Consider the following 25,861-nt stretch of genomic DNA (forward strand, 5'->3'; position numbering starts at 1 on the left):
TCCAGTTGTTTATCTCCTCTGAAAGGAAGAAAGGGCAACCTGTCACTTTGCTGAAGATTTCTTCTTGGATCTCCTCCTGTATGTCTGTGCTATATTACTAATATTCCACTGCTTCAAAGAGTTGAGCACACTCTACGGGAGCACAAAACTGTATCAGCTGTTTTCTTCAGTCATGTTCCCATCAGTGACATTTGCTAGGTTGAGAATTGGTCATTGAATAATACCTTCAGTACTCATTATGCTCTTTCCAAGGCCTCGACAAAGGTAGATTTAGGAGAGTGGTATTGCAGTCTTTGTTTAGGTAGACTCTGTTACCCTCTTCCATCTGGAATTTCTAGTGAGTCACCTAAAGTGGAATGGACATGTGCAAGCACTTGAGGAATTAAAAACTGTTACATACCTGTTTGGTAACTCCTTTGAGATGTCCATTCCATAACCCAGCCTCCTCCCCCTCTTCATTGGAGTTGCAACTGATGTTGACTTTCAGTTTGAAGGAACTGAGGAATCAGGGCAACTCTGCCCCTTTATTCCCTAGCTAGCAACATGAGCACGTGGAGTATCTGATAGAGGTACTGCTTTGGAAAAAGTTCTGTCTTCAATTCACTGTTGTGCACACACCTAAAATGGAATGGATATGTGCAGCACACCTGGAAGAACAAAAGTTACCTAACAGGTATGTAACCATCTTTACAGGTCTGAACCAAGGTGCATGTGTGTGTATGGAAGCATGAACTGTACCCATCGGCTGTATGCTTGGCTCAGACTGGTGCTGTGGGTCTATTTCTTGAATGTTATTCAACCACAATAGATGGCTAGTATCAACAAAATAAGGAAGGTATATGAAACTTCCTGGAGATAAGTAATGCTTTTTGTCTGTCATGTCTTATCTGTACATGTATCTTAATATTTCAACGAGGATTGAGAAAACTTAATAGAAAATAGATCAGTATGCAAATCAATTAATGAAAAGCATTAAATGTTAAAAAAGTAGTGATAGAGTTGTGGAGAATCAAACTGTGTACTATGGGAAATCACCCTGCTTCCCTTAGTCTCAGTACTGGGGATAATCTTCTAAATTTAATTCTGATATGCTGTAATTTCTCTGACAGGATCTTAAGAATTTTATGTTACAGAAGCAAGTTTGATGTTTTGTCAATTTTTTTGGTTTAAAACAGCATTAGTGACAGCAGCAGCTCACAAGGTTTATCTCAGCCCTCTACACAGACGACACAGTACCTGAGAGCTGACACCCCTAACAATGCCACACCAGTAACCAGTAAGTATTAATCTAATTACAGAAATGTACAACAGGTGACTCTGGGCTGGCCTAGTGTCCCAATGATTAGAAGTGCCCTATTGATGACATTCATATTGACCAAGAGGGAGGAGCATGAACAATATCTGGGCTTGGCATCTGTTTAGCCTGTGCTTCCTGGGTCTCTGATACCAATTTGCCAGCCAAAATTTTTCTTTGAGGTCACAAGCATGGGTCAGTCCTGGGTCTACTACTATTCAAGGATTGAACTCACAAACCTGGGTTTAGCAGGCCAATGCTCAAACCACTGAGCTATCCGTCCCCCTATGATAAGCTCTGCTATGTCATTTTGCCAGTTTAGGCAAACTACATGTTGCTGTTCTGTCCAAGGCATCATCACATCTATATGAATCTGTGGTTTTGCTTATCCTTAAATTAGATATTTTTGCATTTGGGGAGAAATCTCTCTACTCCTCTGCTTTATCAAATGCATCTATTACAGCTGTCTCTGGCCATGTCTGTGCTACAAACTTGAGTTGACACCAGAACTGACTGGACTGCAGTGGAGTCTCAAATAGATTCTGGCTTGCGGCATCGCTTGCCCCCCTCATCCTCCTCACTCTTGCTGTTCACACTGGGGGCCTCTGACTTGGGCTCCTCGGAGGTATCCAGAGTGGTCTGTGGGGTGGCAGTAAGGTGTCTACCAAGTATGGCATGCGGCTCTTTGTAGAAGAGACCATTGGCCCCCCAGCCTTCTGATATGCCTCATGCTGTTCCTTTGCTTTCACGCAGCACTACTCCTGATCCCTTTCGTACACCTTTTCCTGCATCCCCTGTGCAATCTACTTATAGATGTTGATGTTCCTATGATTGCAAAGCCTCTTCTCCCAGTAGGCCCAGGAGATCAATATCTCCTATCTTTTCCAGGACAGAGTGCATTTGGATGTGTAGCCGACATGGTCAGCTGGGTAAGAGGCAGCGGAAAGCTGCTAGGTGTGCTCTCTGAGCTGTATGGCCAGGAAAAGGCATTTCAGAAATTTTCAGGGCTTTAAAGGGGTGGGAGGCCTCTTGGTTTCCATGACCCCTGGACAGTGGAGTTCACAATTATGACCAGAGTGGTCAATGATGGGCATTGTGGGACAGCTGCTGAAGGACTGTTAGGGTCAAAATAAGTAACCCAGTGTCTACACTTGCGCTGCATCAACTTCAATACCTTGACTATGGCTCAGTGTCACTTGGGAAAGTGGTAGTACTGCTTTGCTGTATTTGGATGCTTATATTCGTTGGAAATAATTTAAGTGTAGACACTTGCATAGCTAGGTCCACGCAAAGCAGCTTACTTCGGTCTAACTCTGTAGTGTAGGCCAGGCCTCTGTGTATCCACTGATGTCTTGCCTAATCCTTCCGAGAAGCTTTCTTATGCAGTGCTTTAGGATTTCTTGAAAACAGCAAATAGCAGTATGTAGGAGAAAAAGATCCGCAGGAAATGGATGAGATAGGGTCAAGCATCTTCATTTAGGGCTCAGGCTTGGACATCAGTATGAAATACTAATGCTTATTTCTGGGTGCTGTTTCTCTGCATGTTGCTGCTCCAGGCAGAGCAGAAAATCCATTTAAAAGCTTCAGCATTTAATTATCTTCTGCTTTATCTGGAACAACATAGTGGAGGTAAAGATGAGGAAATAGAGTTGTGAAGCATATGAGGGAAAATATAAGAATAGCCATGCTGTGTCAGACCAGTAGTCCATCTAGTCTAGTATCCTGTCTTCTGACAGTGGCCAATGCCAGGTGCTTCAGAGGGAATGAACAGAACAGGACGGTCATCGAGTGATCCATACCCTGTTGTTGAGTCCCAGCTTCTGACAGTCAGAGGCTTCGGGACACCCGGAGCATGCAGCTGCATCTCTGACGATTTTGGCTAATAGCCATTGATGGAGTTATCTTACATGAACATATCTCATTCTTTTTTGAACCCTGTTATAGTTTTGGCCTTCACAACATCCCCCTGGCAAGGAGTTCCACAGGTTAACTGTGTGTTGTGCGAAGTCCTTCCTTTTGTTTGTTTTTCTTTCCATTGGGTGACCCCTAGTTCTAGTGTTTATGTGAAAGAGTAAATAATACTTCCTTATTCACTTTCTCCACACCATATGGGGAAGCAACAGAGGATTAAGAGGGGAAACCAGGAAGTACTGAGGGAGCTGTAGATACAGGTTAGGAGAAGAGAAACCACTAGTGTAAAAGGCCCTGATCCTATATCCACTGAAGTCAGTGGGAGATTAGCCATTGATTTCAATGTTTGCAAGATAAGGGTTTGGGAGAGGAAGGAAACATCTTAAAAAGTCAAACAAAATAATACCTAAATGAAAATTGGGAAAGGTTGAGGAAAGAGAATGGAAGAAAAGAGAACACAGATTCAGAGATGACTGTTAACTGAGCTGTGGAAGATGTGGGAGATCAGATGCTTGTGATGAGAGAATAGCAAGTAGATATTGTGCAGAGGTGGGTGCATGAGAAGCATCCATGAAAGGAAAAGGAGCAGACAGTGTGAAAGCCGATCACACAATCAATGCTCATTAGATGTTTAAACCATTAACTTTCTAGTAAGACTATATGTCTCCACCATCTTATTTTTCTCCGGTACCAAAAATCAGCCCATTCCATTTCTCCTTAACCTCTCCCATCTCTTTTCCTCTTTTGATGATTTATCTATTGTCACCTTTGTTGGAAGTCTCTTGAGAAACCTGGGAAAGGAATTGGACTGAGCTTTATAGTGGAGATGACTGACTGATCAACTTCACCTCTGGTAGGAGAGTTCCTGAGTAAGAAATTCATTTATAAAACCACAACAGTAAGGAGGAATTGCCTTTCTCCCCATGCCATACTGCCAAAGCAGTCAAAGGGGGACTCTGTTGGCAATGGAGTCTCTGGCATCGCTTGAGGGTTCTGGAACTTGCTCCCTCTCTGCTCATAAAGAGCCCACATTTGGAGACCTTCTGGGCAGGCTGTAAAAGACATCTGTTGATAGGGTTTTTGAAGAGGGCTAAACGCATGATTAGACTGTGGAAAGGTGCTTTTCTCATAGGTGACTGGCTTGCAGAGTTCCTTTTAAATGAGTTTAATGTTGCTGGGGTTTTGTTGTAATATGTCCAGAGCTTTGTGCAGGCTTCTTTTTTATTTAAATTGAAATAAATAGATGAGAAATAGCTTCACTTTGGCTTGTAATATCCAAATTTAGACCTGACTACTCCACTTCTTGTATTAAATCATATAATTGACTAATATTTTCTCCTAAATGATCAACTTAATTGCATATAGTTTTTTTTACAGAAACATCTTTAATGGCTGATCTAACTCACTTTTTCTATCTAATCTATGAAGCATTGAGTTAATATTTTGATGCTATATTTAAAATAAAAATTGTGTTCTTTAAGTCTACGTCCACTAGAACATCTCTCTCAAAAGTTTTAGTGCCATCAGTGTGCTTGATGCTTTACAGTACACACAATTAAAGACAGTCTCTCCCGCAATGAGCTCGTAATCTAGGAGGTAGACACACAGAAAAACAAGAGGATGAGGCAGAATTCAGGGATAGTGGTAATGTTCTAGTTTGTAATTAATTTGTTGCTTGTATGGTAGACATCAGAGTTGGGTTTTAAGTGGGGACTTGAATGAGGAAGGATGGTGGTTTGAATGGGAACAGATGGTGTAAAAAAATCCTGTAGAAAATGTGGTTTTGGTGGAAATTGAAAACACAAAAACTTGGGCTGAAATTTCAGTTTTTGCTGAAAAATCAAAATTTGCCATGCAGTGTGCATGTCTCACAAAAAAGTTATTTTATTCAAAAACATTTTTTTGTCTCAGAAGTTTTGATTGATTTGACTGTCTCTAGAATGGGCATCTGCAGTGTGGGAGAAAAAGCATAGAGTCAGGAGTATTGAGAGTGTAAAGAAAGGAAAGAGTTTCTAGGGCTGGAGATAATGTGCTAAGGCATGAGGTCAGAGATATAAGGTAAGGTAGGGCTGTGAAGGCTTTCCAAGCCAATTGTGAGGAATGTGAACTTGATATGTTTCAGAGAGCCTGTTTTGAGAGATCCAAAGAGGAGGTGACATGGCTGGGTTAGCAGGTGAGGAATATGACTTTGCAGCTGCCTTTCACATTCACAAGGAGGGTGTGAACTGTCAGTGAAGCCAGAGAGGAGGAACTAACTCCACCTTCCTGTTAACCCCAGCTGCATATAGAAATGTATCTCCAGTAGCAAGTTTAGAAAGAGTAAAACTAAATCAAGTCTCTTTTTTGTTCTTTCTTGACAAAGCTCAGCTGTTTGCCTCAGCACATGGCAGTTCTGTGTATACTGGCTGAGTTTTGTTTAGCGGTGGGATAATTTGAGGTTTTAATCATATTTCACTATTCTGCTACCTAGAATAGGATGAATGTGTTAAAGTAAAAATATTAAAACATTCATTTTTAAAAAAATGCTCATATAACCAAAAACTTTCCCCTGTTTGTTCTTCTCACTGTGATATTACTTATGCCACCAGTGCAGTATATCAGGAGAAATTTCAGCGAACCTCCTTCGCCTTCAGAAATAGACTTAATCTCAAATAAATTTTCCCGATGCCTGTGTATTTATAATCTCCAGTAACAGTCCTTGAAATTGCATACACTTGTCTTCCCTAACAAAATGAATTCTGAAGTCTGAGTTCACTCTCTAACAAAAAAGCTCCTGAAAAGATGATTTACAAATAGAATTAAGACACTCTTAATTAAGAAACTATTTCAAAATTATGATGAATGCCCACAAGAGGTCAGAAAAAGATATTAGCATATAGTGCTTTTAGATCTACCTTTTTCCTAAGCCCTCTTCCCCTTTCTTACATGCTATGCTGGTGATGTCATATCAAATATAGGAGCAACCCTGTGGGGTTTCAGTTAAGTTACACTTTAGTTACTTTGGCAAGATCTTGAGCCCCTGGAAACCTATTAATGAGCCTAAAAAAAAGACACTCACACAATCCTTGTTAGGCAGAACCCTACTCCAGCAGGCTCCCTTGATTGCTGGAATGTGGTTTGTGCTACCTGTGAATTCATATGCAATAGTTAACTCTCCTAGGAGGTGGGTTTGAGGCTTAACATTTGTTTTGCTATCTTTGGATGAAAGATGCTGTGTAAATTAAATGATTGCACTGCACTGCTGATGTCTCATAATCCAAGTTTCTTTAGGTTTTACAAAGGATCCTACAGTACACCTACTGTTTGTATGAAACCAGTTTTACTTCCGTGCTTTATGACAATAAACATCAAACCAGATTTACAGGGGCGATTCTGTGCATCAGCATTACCATGGTGAGACTTCTTGCTGAGTGGAGTTCAACCTACATTTTTCTATTTCTAAGGGTCTTTTACCTGTTGTCTGAGACCCATACTGATGGGGAAATAGTAGAAATGACTAAACAGAAAATATATGTATAAAGTAAACAAAAACATTTTTCTCTCTGGTTTTAGTAATCTTAAGTGTTAATTTGTAACATTTTGGATAAATAAGCCTTTCAAGTTGTTCCTTTAGATGTTTATCCATGGACTCCATTACTACAATATTAAAACCTTCCTGAATATAGTCACCTCTTTAGAAGTCTCAGATGTCCAGAAGAGGGCACTGATGTGCCTGTGCTTTTCAGATTGCTGTTGTAATCCATAGTCGGAAGTTGGCTTCATTGTAGCCATGTACTGCACAGTTCTGAGCATGATTATTTGTTGCCTGCTAATCTTGCATTTGGTTAAGGCAATAACTGGCTTAAGTACATAACAAGGTAAACAAAAACTGAATGAGTTGGTTATATAGAATGACTGACTGAGCATATGCTCACTGCAGAGGCATTTATATTCATGTTGCCTTTCTCAGTATATTTTCCTGCTTGTATTTTATGCTGAAACCTAATCTCGATTACTTACAACTGGGCATTAATTTGTGTTCTTTCCATCTGTAGGTGGTATTGAGGGAAGTGATGTGCTTGGATTCTCATTATAAGGGTATTTATATTAGTTTGTTTGGCTCTGCTGGCTCCTCAGGTTATCCTACATTACGGATAGAGAAGAATGATCTTAAAAGCGTCACTATGATGGAGGCAAAAGCTAAAGTGAAGGACATAGCAATCTCCAGAGAGAGGATAACTCTAAAAGATGTACTCCAAGAAGGTATTTACAAGACTTTCCTTCAACACTTGTTAGGTACCATGAGTGATATATTCTTTTGTCCTCACATGATTTTCTCTGTAGAGGTGCAGACTCACCCCTGCGGTGCTTCCTGCTGGTCTCTCAGGGAATTAACTTGATTCAACTCCAGAGCGCCCTCTGCAGGCTGATGATCTGCCTGTCCTCTGGCCCCTGTGTCCTTCCCAGGACCCCGGTGCCCTGTTAGCTGGGGTGCTGCCCCTGAGCAGCAACCCCTTTCTCTTTGGATCTCCTCCTCCCAGGGGAACCCCCACCCACTAGTCCCACCTCACCTCAGTATAAGGTTACTGCTAGTCATCATCTAGCCCCATGCCCTGAGGCAGACTGCAGTATCAGCCTACTCATCACTGGCAAGGTTGGGTTTGGACCTGTTGTCTTGGCCTACCCCTGGGCTGCCCTCTGCAACCTCCAATACCTCTTGGCCTTCTGCTAGGCCGCAGCCTGGGGCTTTCCAGGCTGGTGCTCCCCAGCCCTGCTCCACTCAGATACTCTGTCTCTAGCTCCCTGCAGCCAGGCCCTTCTCTCTCTACAGGCAGAGGAAGACTGCCTGGGCCTCTGGCTCACAGCCTTTTATAGGGGCCAGCTGGGGCTGATTGGGGCATGGGCCAGCTGTGGCTACTTCCTCAATCAGCTTAGCTTTTCCCTGCCACAGCCCTGTTCCTGGCTGCTTTAAGCCCTTCAGGGCAGGAGCGGGTGTCCACCCCGCTACACTCCCCAAGAATGTTACACACGGACAATAGATGTTACTTCTGTTTCTTGTGTGATTTTTGTTGAAGATGTAAGGAAATGATTAGAAACTTGAAATATGCATACCATTTGTCCAACAATTTACTTCTTTAAACATGCTTTTCTCTTATTTTCTGGTCTCCTGAATTCCTCAAACTAAATTATTGTGAAAGGTGGCATTTCAATTAGTGTCTGTCTTGATAATATATTATATTTAAATAAATCTTAGCATTTGATCAGGCTCTACCATAAAATGTCAGCTGACTAACTGCAACTCAAAGTTATGGCAAAATAACTCATTTTCCACTGGTAGAGAAAGCACTTCACTTCACTGAAAAATTCAGTCAGCCTTTAAAATTTGTCTTAGCAGTCTCCCTTTCAACTCAGCCAAATTAGAGGATGCTAAAGGAAGACTCAGGTGACTACCACAATGTGAGTAATGGGTGCAGAATAAATAGATTGTGGATGTGAACGTTCACAAGAGAGATCATTTGATTCTTTTCTGTCTAGCTCAGTGTTTTTCATTTTGAAAGTACACTTGTAGATTTATGTTGACCTCAGTTTTGTATCTGGTAATGTAGAAGTCAAAAGAATCTGATTTTAAAAATAGCTGTTTTCATGTTCTCTCAGTAATCTGTACAATTACGGTAGATCTATGCTTTTGTGTATCTTCTCCAAAACATGACTGGAGTTAGAGCACTCAAAGCTAGAGATCTGAGCTATTAAATCACCTCGTGAGAGCTTATACTGAATCTTTGAGGAGATATAAACTAACTGCCTCTGTTCTTTTTCTTGAAGTGAACTTAGCCACTTGAGTGTTCACCTTACACTTATCTAAAACTTTTTTTAAACCTTAGTGAACTTTGTTCTTCTGTCTTAACTAGTTGATTCCACAAAAAAGAGCTGGTTTTAAGGGCTGTTGAACCATTAATTTGCTTCCTTTGTGTGTAGGGGAAAATCTTCTAATTTTCTACTTCCAGCCATTAACTCTAATGCAGAGAGACATGTAAAGAATTGAAACAGCAAGCATCCTCAAATGCTGCCCCAGGTATGCTCATAATGTCCACGACAAAGAGAAATAGGGTTGCTTGTCTTACCTTGGAAAGGATCCAAGTGCTTCTGAAGGCAAGATATGCACAAATAATACTGCCTTGTAGCTGGATTGTAAGAGACACTTCAGATTTATATTTGGCATGCCTGAAGCTTTCTCACTTTATTTGAAGTGTGTCATAAACTTTGAAGTGTGTCATATAGGCTCAAGTGAGTGCCCCACTTCAAGTCAAGTTTCTAAGCCAGAATCATCCATTTCAATTCAGAGTTGTAGCAGTGCTTTGGCTGTAAGTGATCAAGAAAAAGAAATTTTCAGTCAAAGGGGTCCATCAGTAGAAGTATTAGTAAACTTTTCAGAAGTGCTTAACTCCTATTAAAAGTCAATGGAATCTGCAGTTAGTTATCCCACATCTGAAAATCTTGTCCAGAACTTATTGCAGCACACACTTTCAGTTGTTTCAATATTGTATCACAGGCATTACTGTGGACAATAGTGTATTATGGAAGCTCTCACCACTTGATCCTATGCTCTGCACACTGTTTCCAATAGAACAGGGGACGTACAAGGCCAGGGAGAGGTCCTGATCATGGATGCAAACCTCACTTTCTCCGTTAGACATCTAAATAAGTGGCATGACTTTCAAATGTGCTGAACCACCCATCTCCTGTTGGTGAGGTGAGAGGAATATTATAGCAAGAAGAGGTCAGGAGAGGTTGTACCATCGTTCTAAAAACATTAGGGTGTGCCCCGCAGCACAGTTGTCGTGGTTTTGGCATAGTGTCATGACACCCAAACATTGGCACAGTGCTGGGTTACTGCACTGTGACATGACTAGGTTCTGCGAAATCCTGCAAAACTGACTGATATGAGTCCCCAAAAGTTGGTTCTAACAAAGCTTTTAATTTGGCTAAATTTAGATGGGATAGATGATAATGGTAGGTAGAAGTCAAAAGAATCTGACATGCCAGTTTCTGGTAAGCTAGATTAGTGGCCTAAAGCTTCAATTTTGGAGGACTGCAAATTTGGAGTTTTCAAGAAGCACCAACTGAAGAGCATAGCGCAATTGTAATTATTACTTCAGGAAACAAGCATGCTGTCTGTATAGTTTTTATACATTTTCATAAGATTTTATATTAATATTGTGACTGTTCTGATGTATTATAAAAATGCTACATGAAATTGTGTGTGATGTGAGACAGAGTATATCACTGATGTGCTTAAATACTGGAGTATATGAAAGATTAACTTGTATTAATGCCTTCATCCCAACAGTTCATGATTACAAGGTAGGTAGATACCAGCTGCAGTACTGAAGATGGAAAGAATAATGCTAAAGTCATATTATAGTATAAAATGTCCTTGCTTTTGTGGGATTCTTCAAGCCTTTGTATAATTATAGCATAGATCTAAAGTACCTTCAGCAATGCTCTTTTCAAGTCTTTAATGGAGGGAGGAAGACTGGCTTGCTTTGCTTTTAAAACAATCCAGGCTGTGTATTTGTGATTGATTCCATGTATCAAGGCTGATTCCCCACTCTGGCACTTTGAGTGCTGAAGGTGGGGGCCTGCAAGGATTCTAAAAATTAATATTGACCACTTCAGGCTCGTATTAAACTCTCATGGTTACAGCTTTTCGCTAATCTTGGATGGGTAGATGCTGCCACCACCCAAGTGCATTAAAAAACTCTGTGAGACCCCAAGAAGGTGCATTTTGGAATTCCTTCCTATGACATACCCTCAAGCCCTTTCACCTCACCCTCTCGGAAAGATCTGAGGGGAAAAAAAAAGGAAATCAGCTGTTGCCACGAGCTAATTAAACAACATATGCACAAACCTCTTAGGGCACAAAAATCCAATCCTGTTCTTTATTTTAAAAAAGTAAACTTCTATTAAAAACAAAACAAAAGGAAGTACATTTGGAACTTAGGCTTTTTGCTAGATTAAAAAAAATTACAAAAATTAAGCGTTAAGGTAGCTCTCTTGAGGTTCAGCTTAGAGGTTACAAGCAAAACAAAGCACCTGTGATTAGCACAGAGGGGTCCACAAGCCATAAAGAAATAAGAGATAAACCTAATTGCATCTTCCTAGACATTTCCTGATCTACTTGCATATCTGGAGTTTCAAATAAGTAGTTTCTAGGTAAGACCTGGTAACTTTCATACCTCGCCCACAACTTTTTACAGCATAGCTGCTCTATCTCTCCTCTCTGGAGAGAACAGACAGACAAAGGGAAAGTTTTTTCCCAATTTTAAAAAAGTTCTATGCCTCCCTCTTTTGGTCAGGTGCCCACTCCCTTCCTTTAAGCTGTGGGCTTTTTTAATCTTTTACAGGTAAAACAAGTAGAGAACAGCTACTAACAGGGATTTTATAGCAAACTGGCTGGCCAGGGGTCCTTAAAAGGGAGCTGCTCCCACCCCCTCCCCCTTCATTTATCACAGCATGTTAGCTCTCTTTAGAGCTAACTGCTTTTTACATGGACTATAAGAACGTGTCTGTTCAGGTAATCTGTTTTTCTTGTAGTTAGGATATAGAAATTTGCACCTTACTACAGTAGCATATGGTGCTAGCCACTGTACAATCACAGTTCCTATTCTGAAGAGTGGACAATTTAAGGGCATATCTACACTATAAAATTAAGTCTATTTTTATGTAAGTTAACATCAAGCCTCCAATTTAAGCAAGTCAATCTTGCGTGTCCCAACTATGCTCATTGTGTTGTTGGAGTGCATCCTCACTAGCAGGGCTTGTATCAATACACGGAGTGCTGCACTGTGGGTAGCTATCCCACAGTGCATGTAGGCGAGTGGAATTTTGGTTTGGACTTGCAATACCCTATGGGACCAAAAAATTTGTGCGAGTGGTTATGGGAATGTGGTGTTTGCCTCCCATGATGCGCTTACCTCCCTCCCTGAAATCAGTGGCAAAGAAATCAAGCCTTTTTTGCACCTTGGTTTGTAAACCTTGGGTTACCTGCACAGATGCCATAGCATGGTAAGCATGGATCCCGCTCAGCTGTACACTGTTGTGAGCATTACAAACACCTTGTACCTTGTCCTGCAGTATTTACTTATCCAGAGCAGGTGCTGCCACGCAAAACAGTGTGATACCACGCAAGCAGTCCTGCTGGAAGGCACAGAGCGGAACAATTTGCAGTTGCTGGTGGAATGCTGCTTCTGGGCCCAGGAAACAATAACTGACTGGTGGAACCACATTGTTCTATGATGAGCCGGGGCTGCAGAACTTTCGAATGTGTAGGGCCACTTTCATGGAACTGTGTGAAGAGCTTTTCCTAGCCCTGAAGTGCAGTACTAAAATTAGAGCTGCTCTCACAGTTGAGAAGTGAGTGATGATAGCTCTGTGCAACCTTGCAACGCCAGACTACCAGTCAGTGCAGAATCCATTCGGAGAGGGTAACTCTACCATGGGGTCTGTTGTGATCCCAGTTTGCAGGGCAATCAATAGACTTCTGCTAAGAAGGGTAGTGACTCTGGGCAATGTGCAGGACAAACTGGATGTTTTTGTCACGATGGGGTTCCCTAACTGCGGTAGGGCTATAGATGGAATTCATAGCCCTATCTTGGCAACAAACAACCTTGCCAAAGAGTATATAAACCAAATGGGATACTTCTCAATGATGTTGCAAGTACTTGTGAATCACAGGGGCTGTTTCACTGACATCGTGTGATGGTCGGGAATGGTGCATGACACATGCATCTTTAGAAAGTCTGGTCTTTCCAGACTGCAACATAACCATTGGTGATGTTGAAATGCCAATTGTGATCCTGTGAGACCCAGCCTACCCATGGCTCATGAAGCCATACACAGGCAGCCTGGACAGCAGTAAGGACCGCTTCAGCCATAGGCTGAGCAAGCGCAGAATGGTGGTGGAATGTGCCTTTGAGTGCTTAAAAGGCCACTGGCATTGTTTGCTTACTAAGTTAGACCTCAGTGAAAGCAATATCCCCATTGTTGTTTTTCCTTCTGTGTGCTCCATAATATCTGTGAAACAAAGGAAGAAAAGTTTCTGGCAGCGCGGGGGTTGAGGTAGATTGCCTGCCTGGCAGCCAGTTTTGAGCAGCCAGGCACCAGGGCAGTAAGAGCACATCAAGGGGCTCTGCGTCTCTGAGACTTTGCTAAAACTGGTTTTCAATGACTCTCAGTAAGGTGACACTTCAGTGTTGTTCCTTACCAACCTGTCTCCATCATTGCATTTTCTCCCCTGTAAACTCCACCCCCACTAACCAGAGTGTGCTGAATGAATAAAGAGTCCTTTCTCCTCAGTCCATTAAGTTTTATTATGCTCACGAACACACAGAGACAGCAAAGAAAAGTAAGTTCACCTGGGGCAAAAGGGCTCATCACACGGGGGTGCGGGGACACAAGGAAAGCTTGCTTACAATTGCACTGCAGTAACAATCAAAGATGTGAGTATGGGTGCGTTCTAGTCCTTGTACCCTCCCCTTTGACATTTGGGAGAGGAGGATGTGGAACTTGGCGATGATGGCAGCAGGTTCAGCATAGGCTGCAGAGGGACTCTAGCATCCAGCTGCCTTTCTTAAACCTCAACCAGACACCTCAACATGTTTGCTCCTTCATAATCTGCAGCATCTCATCCTATGTGGCATGCTCTTTTTCCCTGCATGCTCTCCTGTCCTCCCTATCCTTGTGCAGGTTGTCGGACAGTGTAATCCTCGATGCTCTGAGCTCCGTCTTCTCACTCTTAGAGGCACGCATTAACTCATTGAACATGCTCTTCCTGGATGTCTTTTTCCACCTTCTGATCTGGGAAAGTCTCTGTCCTGGTGTGAGGGATGCACTGACGAACAAGGTTTCAGCTGCAGGGAATGCAAAGGTTTGCAGAGTACCTCAGTGAAAGCTTCATAGAGATCTCCAGGGATAGTTCCAGGGCCATCCCCATGCACACAAACAGTCTTTTTCTGAGAGCACCTTCTGCATAGCTGCAGTGGCCACCAATAACCACTACACCTACTTTTTTGTTCAGATTAAACATTAAAAATAATAGCATGTAGCCCCTACAGTGTGATTAGAAAGGTGCCTTCCCTGGCATCATCCTCCACCGACAATTGGTCCTGTGAGGCTCCAGGGTTAAAAACAGTTCCTCCCCTCACCTGCCTCACATTCTCCTCCTCCTCCTCCTCTTCCTGGTCAACAGTGTTCTCCTTGCTGTTGCTCGAGGTCACCAGGGCTCCTAGGAGGTATCCACGGAGCATTTTGGGGGTAATGGTGGCATCCCCACCGAGAATCACATGCAGCTTCTCACAGAAGTGGCATATCTGTGGTGCAGAACCAGAACAACTGTTCACCTCGCTTGTCTTCTGGTATGCTTGCCAAAGCTCTCTTATTTTCATGTGGCACTACTCCGTGTCCCTGGTGTAGCCTTTCTCCCTCATGCTCTGTGCGATTTTGGTACTGATGTCAGCATTTCTTCTGCTGGATCGGAGCTCTGCCTGCACAGACTCTTCTCACCACACAGCAGTAAGATCCAGCACCTCCTGTGTACTCCATGCTGGAGCACATTTGCAGCCTTGAGTCTCCATGGTCAGCTGTGCTGGTGAGCTCTCCAAACTGATCAAACAGGAAATGAAAATTCAAAAGTTCCCGGGGCTTTAACAGGGGGGTGGCTGTTTCCCATGTACCTCGCTGTCATGCAGTGGCGCTGAAAGCGCTCTCCAGAGCGGTCACAGTGGAGCACTGTGGGACACCACCTGGAAGTCAATTCCTTTGACTTATACAACTCAATGTCTACACTATCCCCATGTCGATCCGTGGACGACGAATCAAATGTTACGCCTCTTGCGAAGGTGGAGTACAGAAGTGTACTTTACAGGTCACTTAGGTCAGCGGAAGGGACTTGGTAGTGTAGACACATACATTGTTAAATCAACCTAATGCGTCTTATGTTGACCTAACTTTGTAGTGTAGACCGGGCCTAAATAGATGAGACAGACAAAGGGTAGGGAAAGGGATACCACAGTAGAGTGAACAATGCAATGGTGACAAAAGTCCTGTTCTGTGAATTTTGTTTAAATCCTTTCAGTGGGGTTATGTTAAATGGAATTGGAGATTAGCTAGATAAAAGACAAAGGAAGGGGGGATGAGTGTTGGGGGGTATTGGAGAAAACAGCACAGGAGAGAATGTTGGTCCTTGCTTTAAATGCTGTCTGCAGCTACTGTACTGTTTCACTCTGTCTTGGTTGATCCCTACACTTTGTCCCAAAGGTCTCATGACTTTTTTGGGGAGGGAGGGAGAATCATAACACAAAAGTCCTAGTGCCCCTCATAGAGGATGTAGGGGTGTCTTCTGAGTCTGGTAGTATGTGGACATGGATTGACAGTTTTGTTCTGATGAGGTATTCAGAGTCTGTCTTAAGTATATTTTTGCCTTCCAAATCTCACTGCAAAAGCATCCAAACTTTCTGCTGCATCCTACAAGAACATAATTTATAATAACCCATCAAAGTGTGTTTATATTAAAATTTTTCTAATATCTTAATATATTAACTATACAGTAGAATAATTTTGTGTGGTCTTTCCATAGGCACCTTTGGACGCATTTTCCATGGAATTTTAATAGAGGAAAAAGACCCCAGTAAAGAGAAACAAGTTTTTGTCAAAACAGTCAAAGGTAAGTTTTATTGTAGTGTTTCTTCCTCACGTTATTCAAGTAGACTATGGCATGTTCACTGTATCAAATTTGCTTTTTAAAATGGTAAGTAAAGTACACAGGTATATGTACACTCTCTTCCCAGTGGCTGCCTTCTCCATAAAAGCATAAGCTTGGTAATGCTGCCATCAGAAAAGGTCAGGAATAGAAATCTACTGTGCAAGAAAGATTGAATGTACCCTCCACCAGAGGTGCCAGTTACTGCACCCTTAATCTCCTTGTTCTCCAGGGCTTTAGTCTTATGCTAGTTAGAAATGTCAGTTAAAGTTTTTGTTCTTCAGATGTTAATACTACAGAAAAATAATTGAAATATAAACTCTTTAACCTGTTCTGGGCCCCCTCTATGAACTCCGTTTTAGAAAGAATGGGTAATTACACATGCCGTAATCCTCAATTTTTTTTATTTATTAAGCAGCATGAGTTTACAGGTGTCTGTACTAAACATAGAGGAAGAAGAGATGGCTGCTGCCCAAGATGCATCCATTCTACAGTAGATAGTGGTTCAGATATACAAAGCATTAGATGGTCTCATTTTAAAACCATGCAAACTCGTTTAACCCATTTTCCCTTTTGTTGTAAGGTTAATAAGTTTTTGTAGAAGCGTATTTTAAGGAGACTTTAGATGCTGATGGATGGGCACACCATGAAAGCGGAGGAAGATCTAAATGCATACTAAAGTTATATGAAGGCCATGTTTCCACAGTGCAGCAATGGAGCTGCACTATGGAGGTATGATTTCTAAAGCACACAATGAATCGCGCACCAGTTGGTCTATGTAGACCCTGCTGGTATAGATTATGAGTTCCTTAGTGCATTTTAAGACAGTACCTTTCAAACACATTAATACAAGACATTAAATTGCATTAGGGAACTGTAGTGGGGTGCCTGCCCCGCTCGTGGAGAACAGGGGTTAAAAGTAGCCAAGCTAGGCTGATTGGGGAAACAGCCACAGCTGGGGCCATGCCAATCAGGGCCCATCTGGCCCTGATAAGAGGGCTGTGGAGCCAGGAGACAGAGGAGTTTCTCTCCGGCCATGGAGGAAGAAGAAAGAGCTACCTGAGAGGAAGGTACCTGAACTGGAGCAGTGCTGGGGACTAGGGCAAGGGAACTGGGGAACTTCAACCTGGTAAAACCCCAGTCTGCAGACCTTGTTGAAGGCCTACAGAGGTACTCGGGCTTCAGAGATACAGCCTGGGAATAGGCAAAAGCAGCATATCTTAACCCCTTGCCAATGATGAGTGGCCATTACAGACTGCAGTCTGCCTCAGTGAGTGGGGGCTAGGTGACTTGCAGTAGCCACTGAGGCAAGATGGGTTTAGAGGGCTGGGGGTTCCCTTGAGAGGAGAGACCCAGAGTTAAGGGGGTACTGCTGGGTGCAGAACCCCAAGGAAAAGGGGCACTGGGTCCAGGAGAGACACAGGGGCCCTAAGGCAGGCGAGACACCAGCCTGCAGAGGGCGCTCCGGACTGCACAAGAGCTAATTCCCAAGACGGCCAGCAGGAGTTGCTGCAGCGGTGAGTCTTTGCTTTTCTACAGGAATTCTTAATGTTCACCAGCAGCAAATCAATTAGTGAACTTCAGAAATCACACACTGGCAGTGGCCATTGCTCACCATGTAGACGTAACCTAACTGTACTCTAGGATGTCAGTATCATAAACGAAAAAAAACTCATCCAGACCTTCCCTTTACAACTCTGTTATCATTGCTCTTTTTGGTAAAATACTCAGCACAATGAGACAAATTAAGTATTACGTTGTAAAGGTTTGTGTGTTTGACCTTTTGTGCCATTGTTACTTTAATTATAATATTCTTACATCATTTTGATTGAGTTAACTAGTGTTGTTATAGTTTGTCATTTTCCATTTGCAAATTTGAGCTTCAGTGAATAGGTTTCCTTTTCCATCTTGGCTTAGATAGCAAATTAAATCTTTCCTGGATTAATTTTTGACTGGTGGCCAGCAAGGTTTTAAAATTTAAGCAACCAGTTTTCTTGTAGTCTGTTACTCTTTTTTTTCATATTACTATTTATAGAGGATGATTCTTTTTTAAAAAAATTAAAGCTTCTCTAGCCAAACCTTCCAGTCTGTGCATTTCTTCCCTTTGAATATAAAATAGGAATTAACAAGGTTGGTAGGTGCAGAACATAAGTGGATTTTCATTAGGTCAGACAATCTTTATTTTTTTTTTTTTCAAACAAATGCTTCATGACTTGTTTGAAAAAAGAAATCACCAGTCATCAGTGTGCAGCTGGAGTCAAAACTCACAATGTTAGGAACCATTAGAAAAAGGATAGCTAATAAAACAGTAAATATAATGCCACTATATAAATCGATGGTATGCCCACACCTTGAATACTGCACGCAATTCTGGTCGATGCATCTTAAAAAAGATATATTCGAAATGGAAAAGGAACGGAGAAGGGCAGCAAAAAGGTATGAAACAGCTTCCATATGAGGAGAGATTAAAAGGACAGGGACCATTTAGCTAGGAAACGTGATGACTAGGGGGGATATGATAGAGGTCTATAAAATCATGAATGGTGTCAAGAAAGTGAATAAGGAAGTGATATTTACCCCTTCGAATAACACTGGAACCCCAGGTCACCCAGTGAAATTAATAGGCAGCAACTTTAAAGTAAAAGGAAGTACTTCACACAAGGCATGGTAAAGCTGTGGAACTCATTGTCAGGATGTTGTGAAGGCCAAAAGTGTAACTGGGTTTAAAAAAAGAACTAGATAAGTTCATGGAGGTTAGATCAGTCAGTGGTTGTTTAGGGATGCAACCCTGTGCTCTGGAAGTTCCCATGCTTCACTACCAGATACTGGGACCTGATGAAGGGATGGATCAGTTGGTTGCTGCCCTGTTCTGTTAATTCCCCATGAAGCATCTGTCAGAGGCCCCTATTAGAAGACAAGATACTGAGCTAGATAGACCAATGGTCTGACCCAATATAGCCTTTCTTACGTGCTTATGTTCAGGCATGAGTATTCCAACAATAACTATCTAGTGTGTGCATGTGGTAGTGGAGGAAATACCTTGGTAGAGAAACAGATTTCAGAATGAACATACGATCTGATGCAAAAGTAGAAACTGACAATAGAACTTTTTAAAAAAGGCATGCATGGATAAAAGTGATTTATTTAAAAAAATACTCATTAGATAAGAAATCTCACTTGCCCTATCACCGGAGTGGGGAGGAGACAGGACCCACGAAGCTTATTTTGAGAAACCCAAGGCAGATCTGGTTGAGAGGGATGCTGTTCCAATTCCTAGCCACTTTGCCCCTTCATTAAGTAGGCCTAGAGGTGGTGAGCCAGGAGAGGAATTGGATGGATCAGCGCTAAACATAATACCTTTTCAGAGGTTGACTAGGGCTTTCCTGTCCCAAAGGTAGGTTTGGATCCGTCCCCATAGAACCAATGACCTATTGAGTCAAGAATGTGATAAGTTAATTGTTCCCTCTACAAAGACTGTAAAATCATAGCTCTGTCCTTCTTTATCGCCATCCATTTCTCTTTTCGGTTAATTTTGAGGAATATTGTTCATTGTGCAAAGATGATGTGGCTCTTCAGCAATTTGAGATGATCTCGGAGGTTGCAGCTTTTAGTGTGACATGAGTAGCCAATGCTGTGACTACTTCTAATTTCTCTAGTTTTATTCTTGGAATAACAGAGGCCAACTACAGAATTTAAGCTAGTTATAGGGTCTCCTGGGTTTTTTTGTTTGTTTTTTTTTTGTTTTAAAAAGGGGTGGGAGTGGGGAGGAATTGTTTGGGGTGGGTCTCCACAACAAACAAAAGAATTTTCTGAATCCAGTTCTCCTTATCCCAGATCCTGCTCCTTTCTGCTTCACCCTTTCAGACCCAGTTCCTCCTCACAGGCAGCCCTTCTGAAAGAGTTCCAGCCCTCACTTTGCTTCTCTGATACCAGTTGGAAGAAGATTTATCCCACTTCATGAAGGCTAAGTCCAGATCTGTGGATGTCCCAGTTCATAGAATTAGTTCAAGGAATGATCATTCACCCATAGTTTTATCTTGGCCTGACTGCCCTTTTTCAGGTTCACTCAGTGTTGTCAAGCAAGCAAAAAGGCTCCAAACGTTATGTTTTATATGCGTTTTCAAGATTGTTATACATGATTACTTCAGGGCAGATCAGCATCTATTCAGCAATATTCAAAGATATTCAATCAGAGTAGCACAGGCTGCTTTGGTTGGAAAGGCTGTTCTTTCAAGATTACATCTGCAAAACCACAATGGGGGTTATCATTGTCTCCCATTACCAGTCACTCCTGATTACTTATGAGGCTAAGTGAAGTGTTCTGTCCTTAATTTAATCCCACCTTCTCTATTGACAGTTTGTATTTTCAGTATGTCAGGCATCTTAGCCCCTGTTGTCTTTCCCACTTGCAATGTGGTTCCTTGGGAAGTTTTGCTGACTGAGGTGGGAAAGGAGCATAGTCTTCTATTAGAAGTGATTGGTGCTTTGTCACCTCCTTCTTTTTGTTGAATGGAGTTGGATGAGCATCATGTAAGTATATCTTCAGAAGGAAGAAAAGACTGGCAAGTCAGATCACCAGTAAGGGCAAGTCTCCTTAGTTAACAGCCCCTTCGCTTTCTGCTTTTTGTAATGTGACTCAGGTTTCTTCAGTTGCTTTAGTGGTTTTAGGGGTTTGCAGCTTAGATGCAGAAATGTCACTTGGTGTATCTGCCAGCTTGAAATCAGTCCTGGGGATGCACATAGATTGTTTAACAGCACAGAAACACCACCTAGTGCATCCATTACAATAGTCCGGGGCTTGGGTTCTGGGTACTTAAAATTTCATCTTAATGGAAACTTTTCTTGGATTTTTTCCCCCCTCATTTGTTCTGGGCTTCACTACTGAAGCTATTTCTTATATCAGTTATCACAGTTTCCCTCACCTCTTTAATAACAATGATAGAGTATTGACAAGAATCTAAAGGATTTTCTCTGCAATAGTTAGAAATTTTTGTGTCCAGATTCTAGGGTCCCCTAAAAATTTACTTGTTTGTAAAGAAGAGGGCACATAAAACAGTTCTATTCTGCCATGATATCAATAATGAAAGTGCCCGGAGGTTTCAGTTAAGATCAAGGCCCTTTTGTGCTAGATGCCATATAAACAGAGGTAGACATGTGCCTGCTCCAGTGGTCCTCTTAAAATCTTTAGGGAAGAAGACTATTGTGTTTGAAATAGAGAAAAATCAAAGAGGACTTTGTGGGTTTTTTTACATATAATAGGAGGCTGGTGGAATTGCTGGGAAAAGAAGCCTGGTTTCTGAAGTGGGTGGTAGATCTGTATCCTATGCCTCTCATACAGTTGGTTGAAATCTCTGTAGTTAGGCCTGTGAGGTGGTTTTACCATTGTCCCAAAGATAGTCCATACTGCATGTGTTTATGACACTAACATTGCCACAGTCCTGAAATCTTAAAATTCCACCTGCCGCAGAAAAGGGATATTCTTATTCATAACAGGGTCCAGAGGTTCATCTCTTCTCAATGCATCTTGCCCCTCTGAGAAACTTAGTAATTTTTCATGTGCCTTTTCAGCTTCAGACAGGCAGACCAGCTCTTCCTTGCTGAAAAGCAAATAAAATAAACTACAATTGGCTTAATATCTCCAGGCTCTTCGGTCTGCCATTATTGGCAGGGGGGATTCCTCTCCTCCCTCTGGTTACTACAACTCTGCTCCCCTGCTCACGCATAATGAAGTGCACCATGGTAGAGAACTGTAAGAGAGGGAAAGCCAGAAGCTGGCTCATCCACCTCCCTGCTAACTTAGTGCCTGGGTGGAGATCTGTGCCTGTTCTGTGGTGACCCAGGACCCTTGCAACTGCTCAGGCTGAAGCAGGGTTTCCTGCAGCTTCCTTCCCTCAAGCAGGAGAGCTATTGGGAGGAGGTGGCAGCAGCAGCACTTGAGCAGTAAAATCCTTCAGGCCCAGCCAGTTGCTTCCTCACCATGCCATGGATGTTGGCCGAGAATGAAGGAAACCTTCAGAAGCTCAGGGAAACTCTCTGCTCCTGCAGCCCTGACTGACCATAGCTGCTGCAGTAGCACAGAAGTACTGACAGAGATACAGAGCAAGGAGATCCTAGTATGGAGCCCTTCCTTCATTGTGTAGCATGCCCCTCTGCCCATTGTTGCAGTGACCCAGAAGTGTCAACAAAGGAGACTTCATGACATCAGGAGACTTGAAGGATACCTGTCCCCATTCAGTAGTCTCTCAGATGCTCCCTTCGCTTTGCTTTTGGAGTACAAAACGAGTACAGGTCCTTGCACTTCGATTTAGCAACAGTACCATTAGTGTTTACAAAAATGCTTTTGTGTAAATAGTACCTCTGACAGGACAGGGTCTGTATCTTTCCTTTCCTGGGTGACAACCTCATCCAGAGTCAGCATCATAGATGATGACACCCAGATGACAAGGATACTGCAGAGCCATAGTTTTGTGATAAATTGAGAAATCAATTACCACCACTTTGTCAGATTCCCCATCTCAGAGTGGAGATAAACACAGTTCTGCAGACAGTTTTCTTATTACAGGGAAGAAAAGAGAAGCTGAGGAATCGCATCAAAACAGTCAACCTCTCAAAGGAAATTACCCCATTTATATGCCTCAGTCTCTTCTGGGATCAGTTTTCTCCCATGTAGATATTTCTGGGTGGGCCTGTGCTCATATGAGGTTAATACAAAGCTGCTTCTTATCCTTCCCTCCACTATCTCTGATCCACTCCTCAATGTAAGTCTCTCTCCTCAGGAGGTTTCTGAGGCATTGAGATGATGGATGAGCCCAAGCAGATTCAAATCTGGGTTCCCAACAGGCAAATCTATCTGGAAAGTTATCACCACACATGTCAGGATGGAGGGATGTGTCACTCTCATGGAATCAAGGATTGTCCAATACATCTGGTCCAGATATAAACTGGAGAGAGCTCAGGGCACTCAGTGATATGGTTTCAAGATTCTGCTCCCTTATCTGGACTCCCCTCAAGCTGATCATAACAGATAATAGGTAAACCAAGTCATACCTCAACAGGCAAGGGCTGCAGTACTCTGAAGAGCTCATCTCCTGATGACTTTGGCAGAGGTGAATCTGTGGTCAGTCCATGAATATGACTGACTGGCTTAGCTGCAAAAAGTGAGGTCATTCAGAATAGAAAATGGACCCTGAGGCATTTCATCTCCTGGTAAAGGAAATTGGTCTCCCAGTGATGCAGCTGTTTGCCTACAGTGTGAATTACAAGGTTTCAGTGGAGTTCGCTCTTTCCTAGAGGAGTGCTTTTCCTCTAGAAGGGATCTGATAAGGGCCAGTTATGCATTATATTCCAGATGGTCTATGTCTAGCTGCTGTGCTCTTGAACAGAGAGCCTGTTAAAATAGAGGTAATCCAGAATCATAGAATATCAGGGTTGGAAGGGACCTCAGGAGGTCATCTAGTCCAACCCCCTGCTCAAAGCAGGACCAATCACCAGAAAGATTTTTGCCTCAGATCTCTAAATGGTCCCCTCAAGGACTGAACTCACAATCCTGGGTTTAGCAGGCCAATACGCAAACCACTGAGCTATCTCTCCCCCCAAAGAAGTGTAATCTACACTTTTAGCTCCCAGAATTACATCTACTTACTCAGCATACTCAAGGGCCTATTTGAGACTGACCCACTGGTTCCAGGACAAGTGTTTCACCCCTCACATTTGTATTAGTGTCACAGATTCTCAGATTTCTTCAAGATGGACGTAGGCTAGGCCTGGTGATTTGGAGGTTCAAAAGTTACATTGCTGCTTTATCTATTATCCTTGGGGCACCAGGTAAGAGGTAAATTTAATCTTAACCCAGATATACGGCTTTTTTTGAGAGCAATATATTTTCTACCTCCTCTTGAAGTGTGCAGAATTCCTTCATGGGAACTTATGCTGGTTTTCAGTGTCATTACTGGCTCTCCATTTTGACCCATTCATGAAAGTATTTCATTACTTTCCAACCTTTAAAGTGGCCTATTTGATAGACACACTCTGCAAGCTGAAGTGATTGCTGATTTGGGAGCTCTTTCCCTAGAACAGGGGTGGGCAGACTTTTTGGCCTGAGGGCCACCTGCGGGTTCTCAAACTGTAGGGAGGGCCAGGTAGGGAAGGCAGTGCCTTTCCAAACAACCTGGCCCCTGCCACCTGACTGCCCCCCTCAACCCCCCACCCAAACACCCCCCCTTGCTACTTGTCCCCTGACCACCGCCTACCAGGAACCCCCACCCCTGACCGCCCCCTCCCTGGACTCCACCCCCTATTCAACCCCTTCTGCTCCCTGTCCCCTGACTGCCCTGACCCCTATTCACACCCCCGCTCCCTGACAAGCCCCCTGGGACTCCCATGCCTATCCAACCCCCCCTGTTCCTCGTCCCCTTACCACTCCCCCCTCACAACCTCTGTCCCCTGACTGCCCTCTGGGACCTCCTGCCCCATATCCAACCCCCCTTCTCCCTGCCCTATTTCCATACCGCTCAGAGCAGCAGGACTGGCAGCCATGCTGCCCAGCAGGAGATTGCAGCACTGCCTCCCAGAGTGCTGGCGGCACAGCAAGCTGAGGCTGTGGAGGAGAGGGGACAGCAGGGGGAGGGGTCAGGGACTAGCCTCCCTAGCCAGGAGCTCAAGGGCCGGGCAGGATAGTCCCCCAGGCCGGATGTGACCCATGGGCCATAGTTTGCCCACCTCTGCCCTAGAACCTCAGTGCTGCACCTTCTAAAAATATAAAGTGGTACTCAGAACCAACCGTGTCTTAATACCAAAGATTAACTCCAGGTTCCATAGAGCACTGGAAATTACCCTTTCATCCTCCTTCCCGGCTCAGTTTCTCTCCAGAGAGAGCTTGGCACTTTGGATGTCTGCAGAGCTCTCAAGATATGTATGCACTGCACAGCTCAGTTAAAAAAAGCAAATGCTTTCTTTGTGCTTCATCACCTAGTGTCATAAGGAAAGAAGTCCTCAATCTCTCATTCTCAGATGACTAAGGTTGTATCCCAGGAAGTGTACAAGTCAAAAGTGTATGAGTAACTCCATTTCCAAAAATGAGAGCTCCTTCCTTCAGAACTGTGTCAGCTTCATGAGCAGAAATATCATGTGTCTTTTTTATAAGACAGATCTCTAAAGCAATCACCTGTTCATACCATATCCAAATTCTACAAGCTGAGCATCCAGTCATCATCTGATGCTGCCTTCAGTAGACGGGTGCCTACATGCTATAGTGTACCCATAACTATTAAGAAAAGGTTACCTTCTTTCGCATCTGTAGGTAACTTTATAAGTTCTCGCTCCTCTTTTCCCAGTGGACACTGCTATGAAAATCCCATTGTCATGGATCTGTGGCCTTCATAAATAAAAATAGGAACATTTATCTCAACTGAATACATTCTTTGGAGCAATGAGATTCACAGGTACAGCCGACCCTGAAAGTGCTGTTCATTAGAGAAGGATACAGGATTGTTAGGGGCAAACTGAGTACCAATTATAACAAGAAGCCATACAGATATAGAAATGGGCAGAGTCCTAGAAGAAATGTAGGTTCCCCATATCTAGTACTGGGAAGAACACTTTTCACAGGCAGCCTTAGCCAGTTGGTGCTGAGTCTTCACAACTGGCCCCTGACCAGAAAGTGCTGTTTTTTAGGTCTTCTTCCAGTGGAGACCTGCAGAATTGGATCTTTGCCACTATCTGAACAAGAAACTGCCAATTCTCTGCTCACAACACTAAAAGAGGACAGCCCTGGCAAGAGGCACATACATTCTCCATCCACTGTGGATGGAGGCTTAAGTGTTATCCACCAGTGCTTCTGGTAACAAGAGTCCTCACTAAGCTCCAAAAAGAGAATTTGTTATCTTAGTTGCCCTCTCTATACTGGTCAAGGATTCTCAAAT

At 42.9% G+C, this 25,861-nt stretch overlaps 1 protein-coding gene across 2 annotated transcripts in view; it reads left to right on the plus strand.

Moving 5' to 3' along the window:
- RYK (receptor like tyrosine kinase) overlaps positions 1–25,861 on the plus strand; it is a 156,494-nt gene that overhangs the window by 64,934 nt on the left and 65,699 nt on the right. Inside the window, exons 7-9 of one of the 2 annotated variants that reach the window (XM_030574891.1) lie at positions 1,176–1,276; positions 7,313–7,447; positions 15,819–15,905. In XM_030574891.1, coding sequence (XP_030430751.1) covers positions 1,176–1,276; positions 7,313–7,447; positions 15,819–15,905 — 323 coding nt within the window. The remainder of the gene's footprint in view (positions 1–1,175; positions 1,277–7,312; positions 7,448–15,818; positions 15,906–25,861) is intronic. The other variant, XM_030574892.1, reaches the window with a different exon arrangement.

The sequence above is a fragment of the Gopherus evgoodei genome, chromosome 9 (assembly GCF_007399415.2).
Source record: "Gopherus evgoodei ecotype Sinaloan lineage chromosome 9, rGopEvg1_v1.p, whole genome shotgun sequence".
Lineage (NCBI taxonomy): Eukaryota > Metazoa > Chordata > Testudines > Testudinidae > Gopherus > Gopherus evgoodei.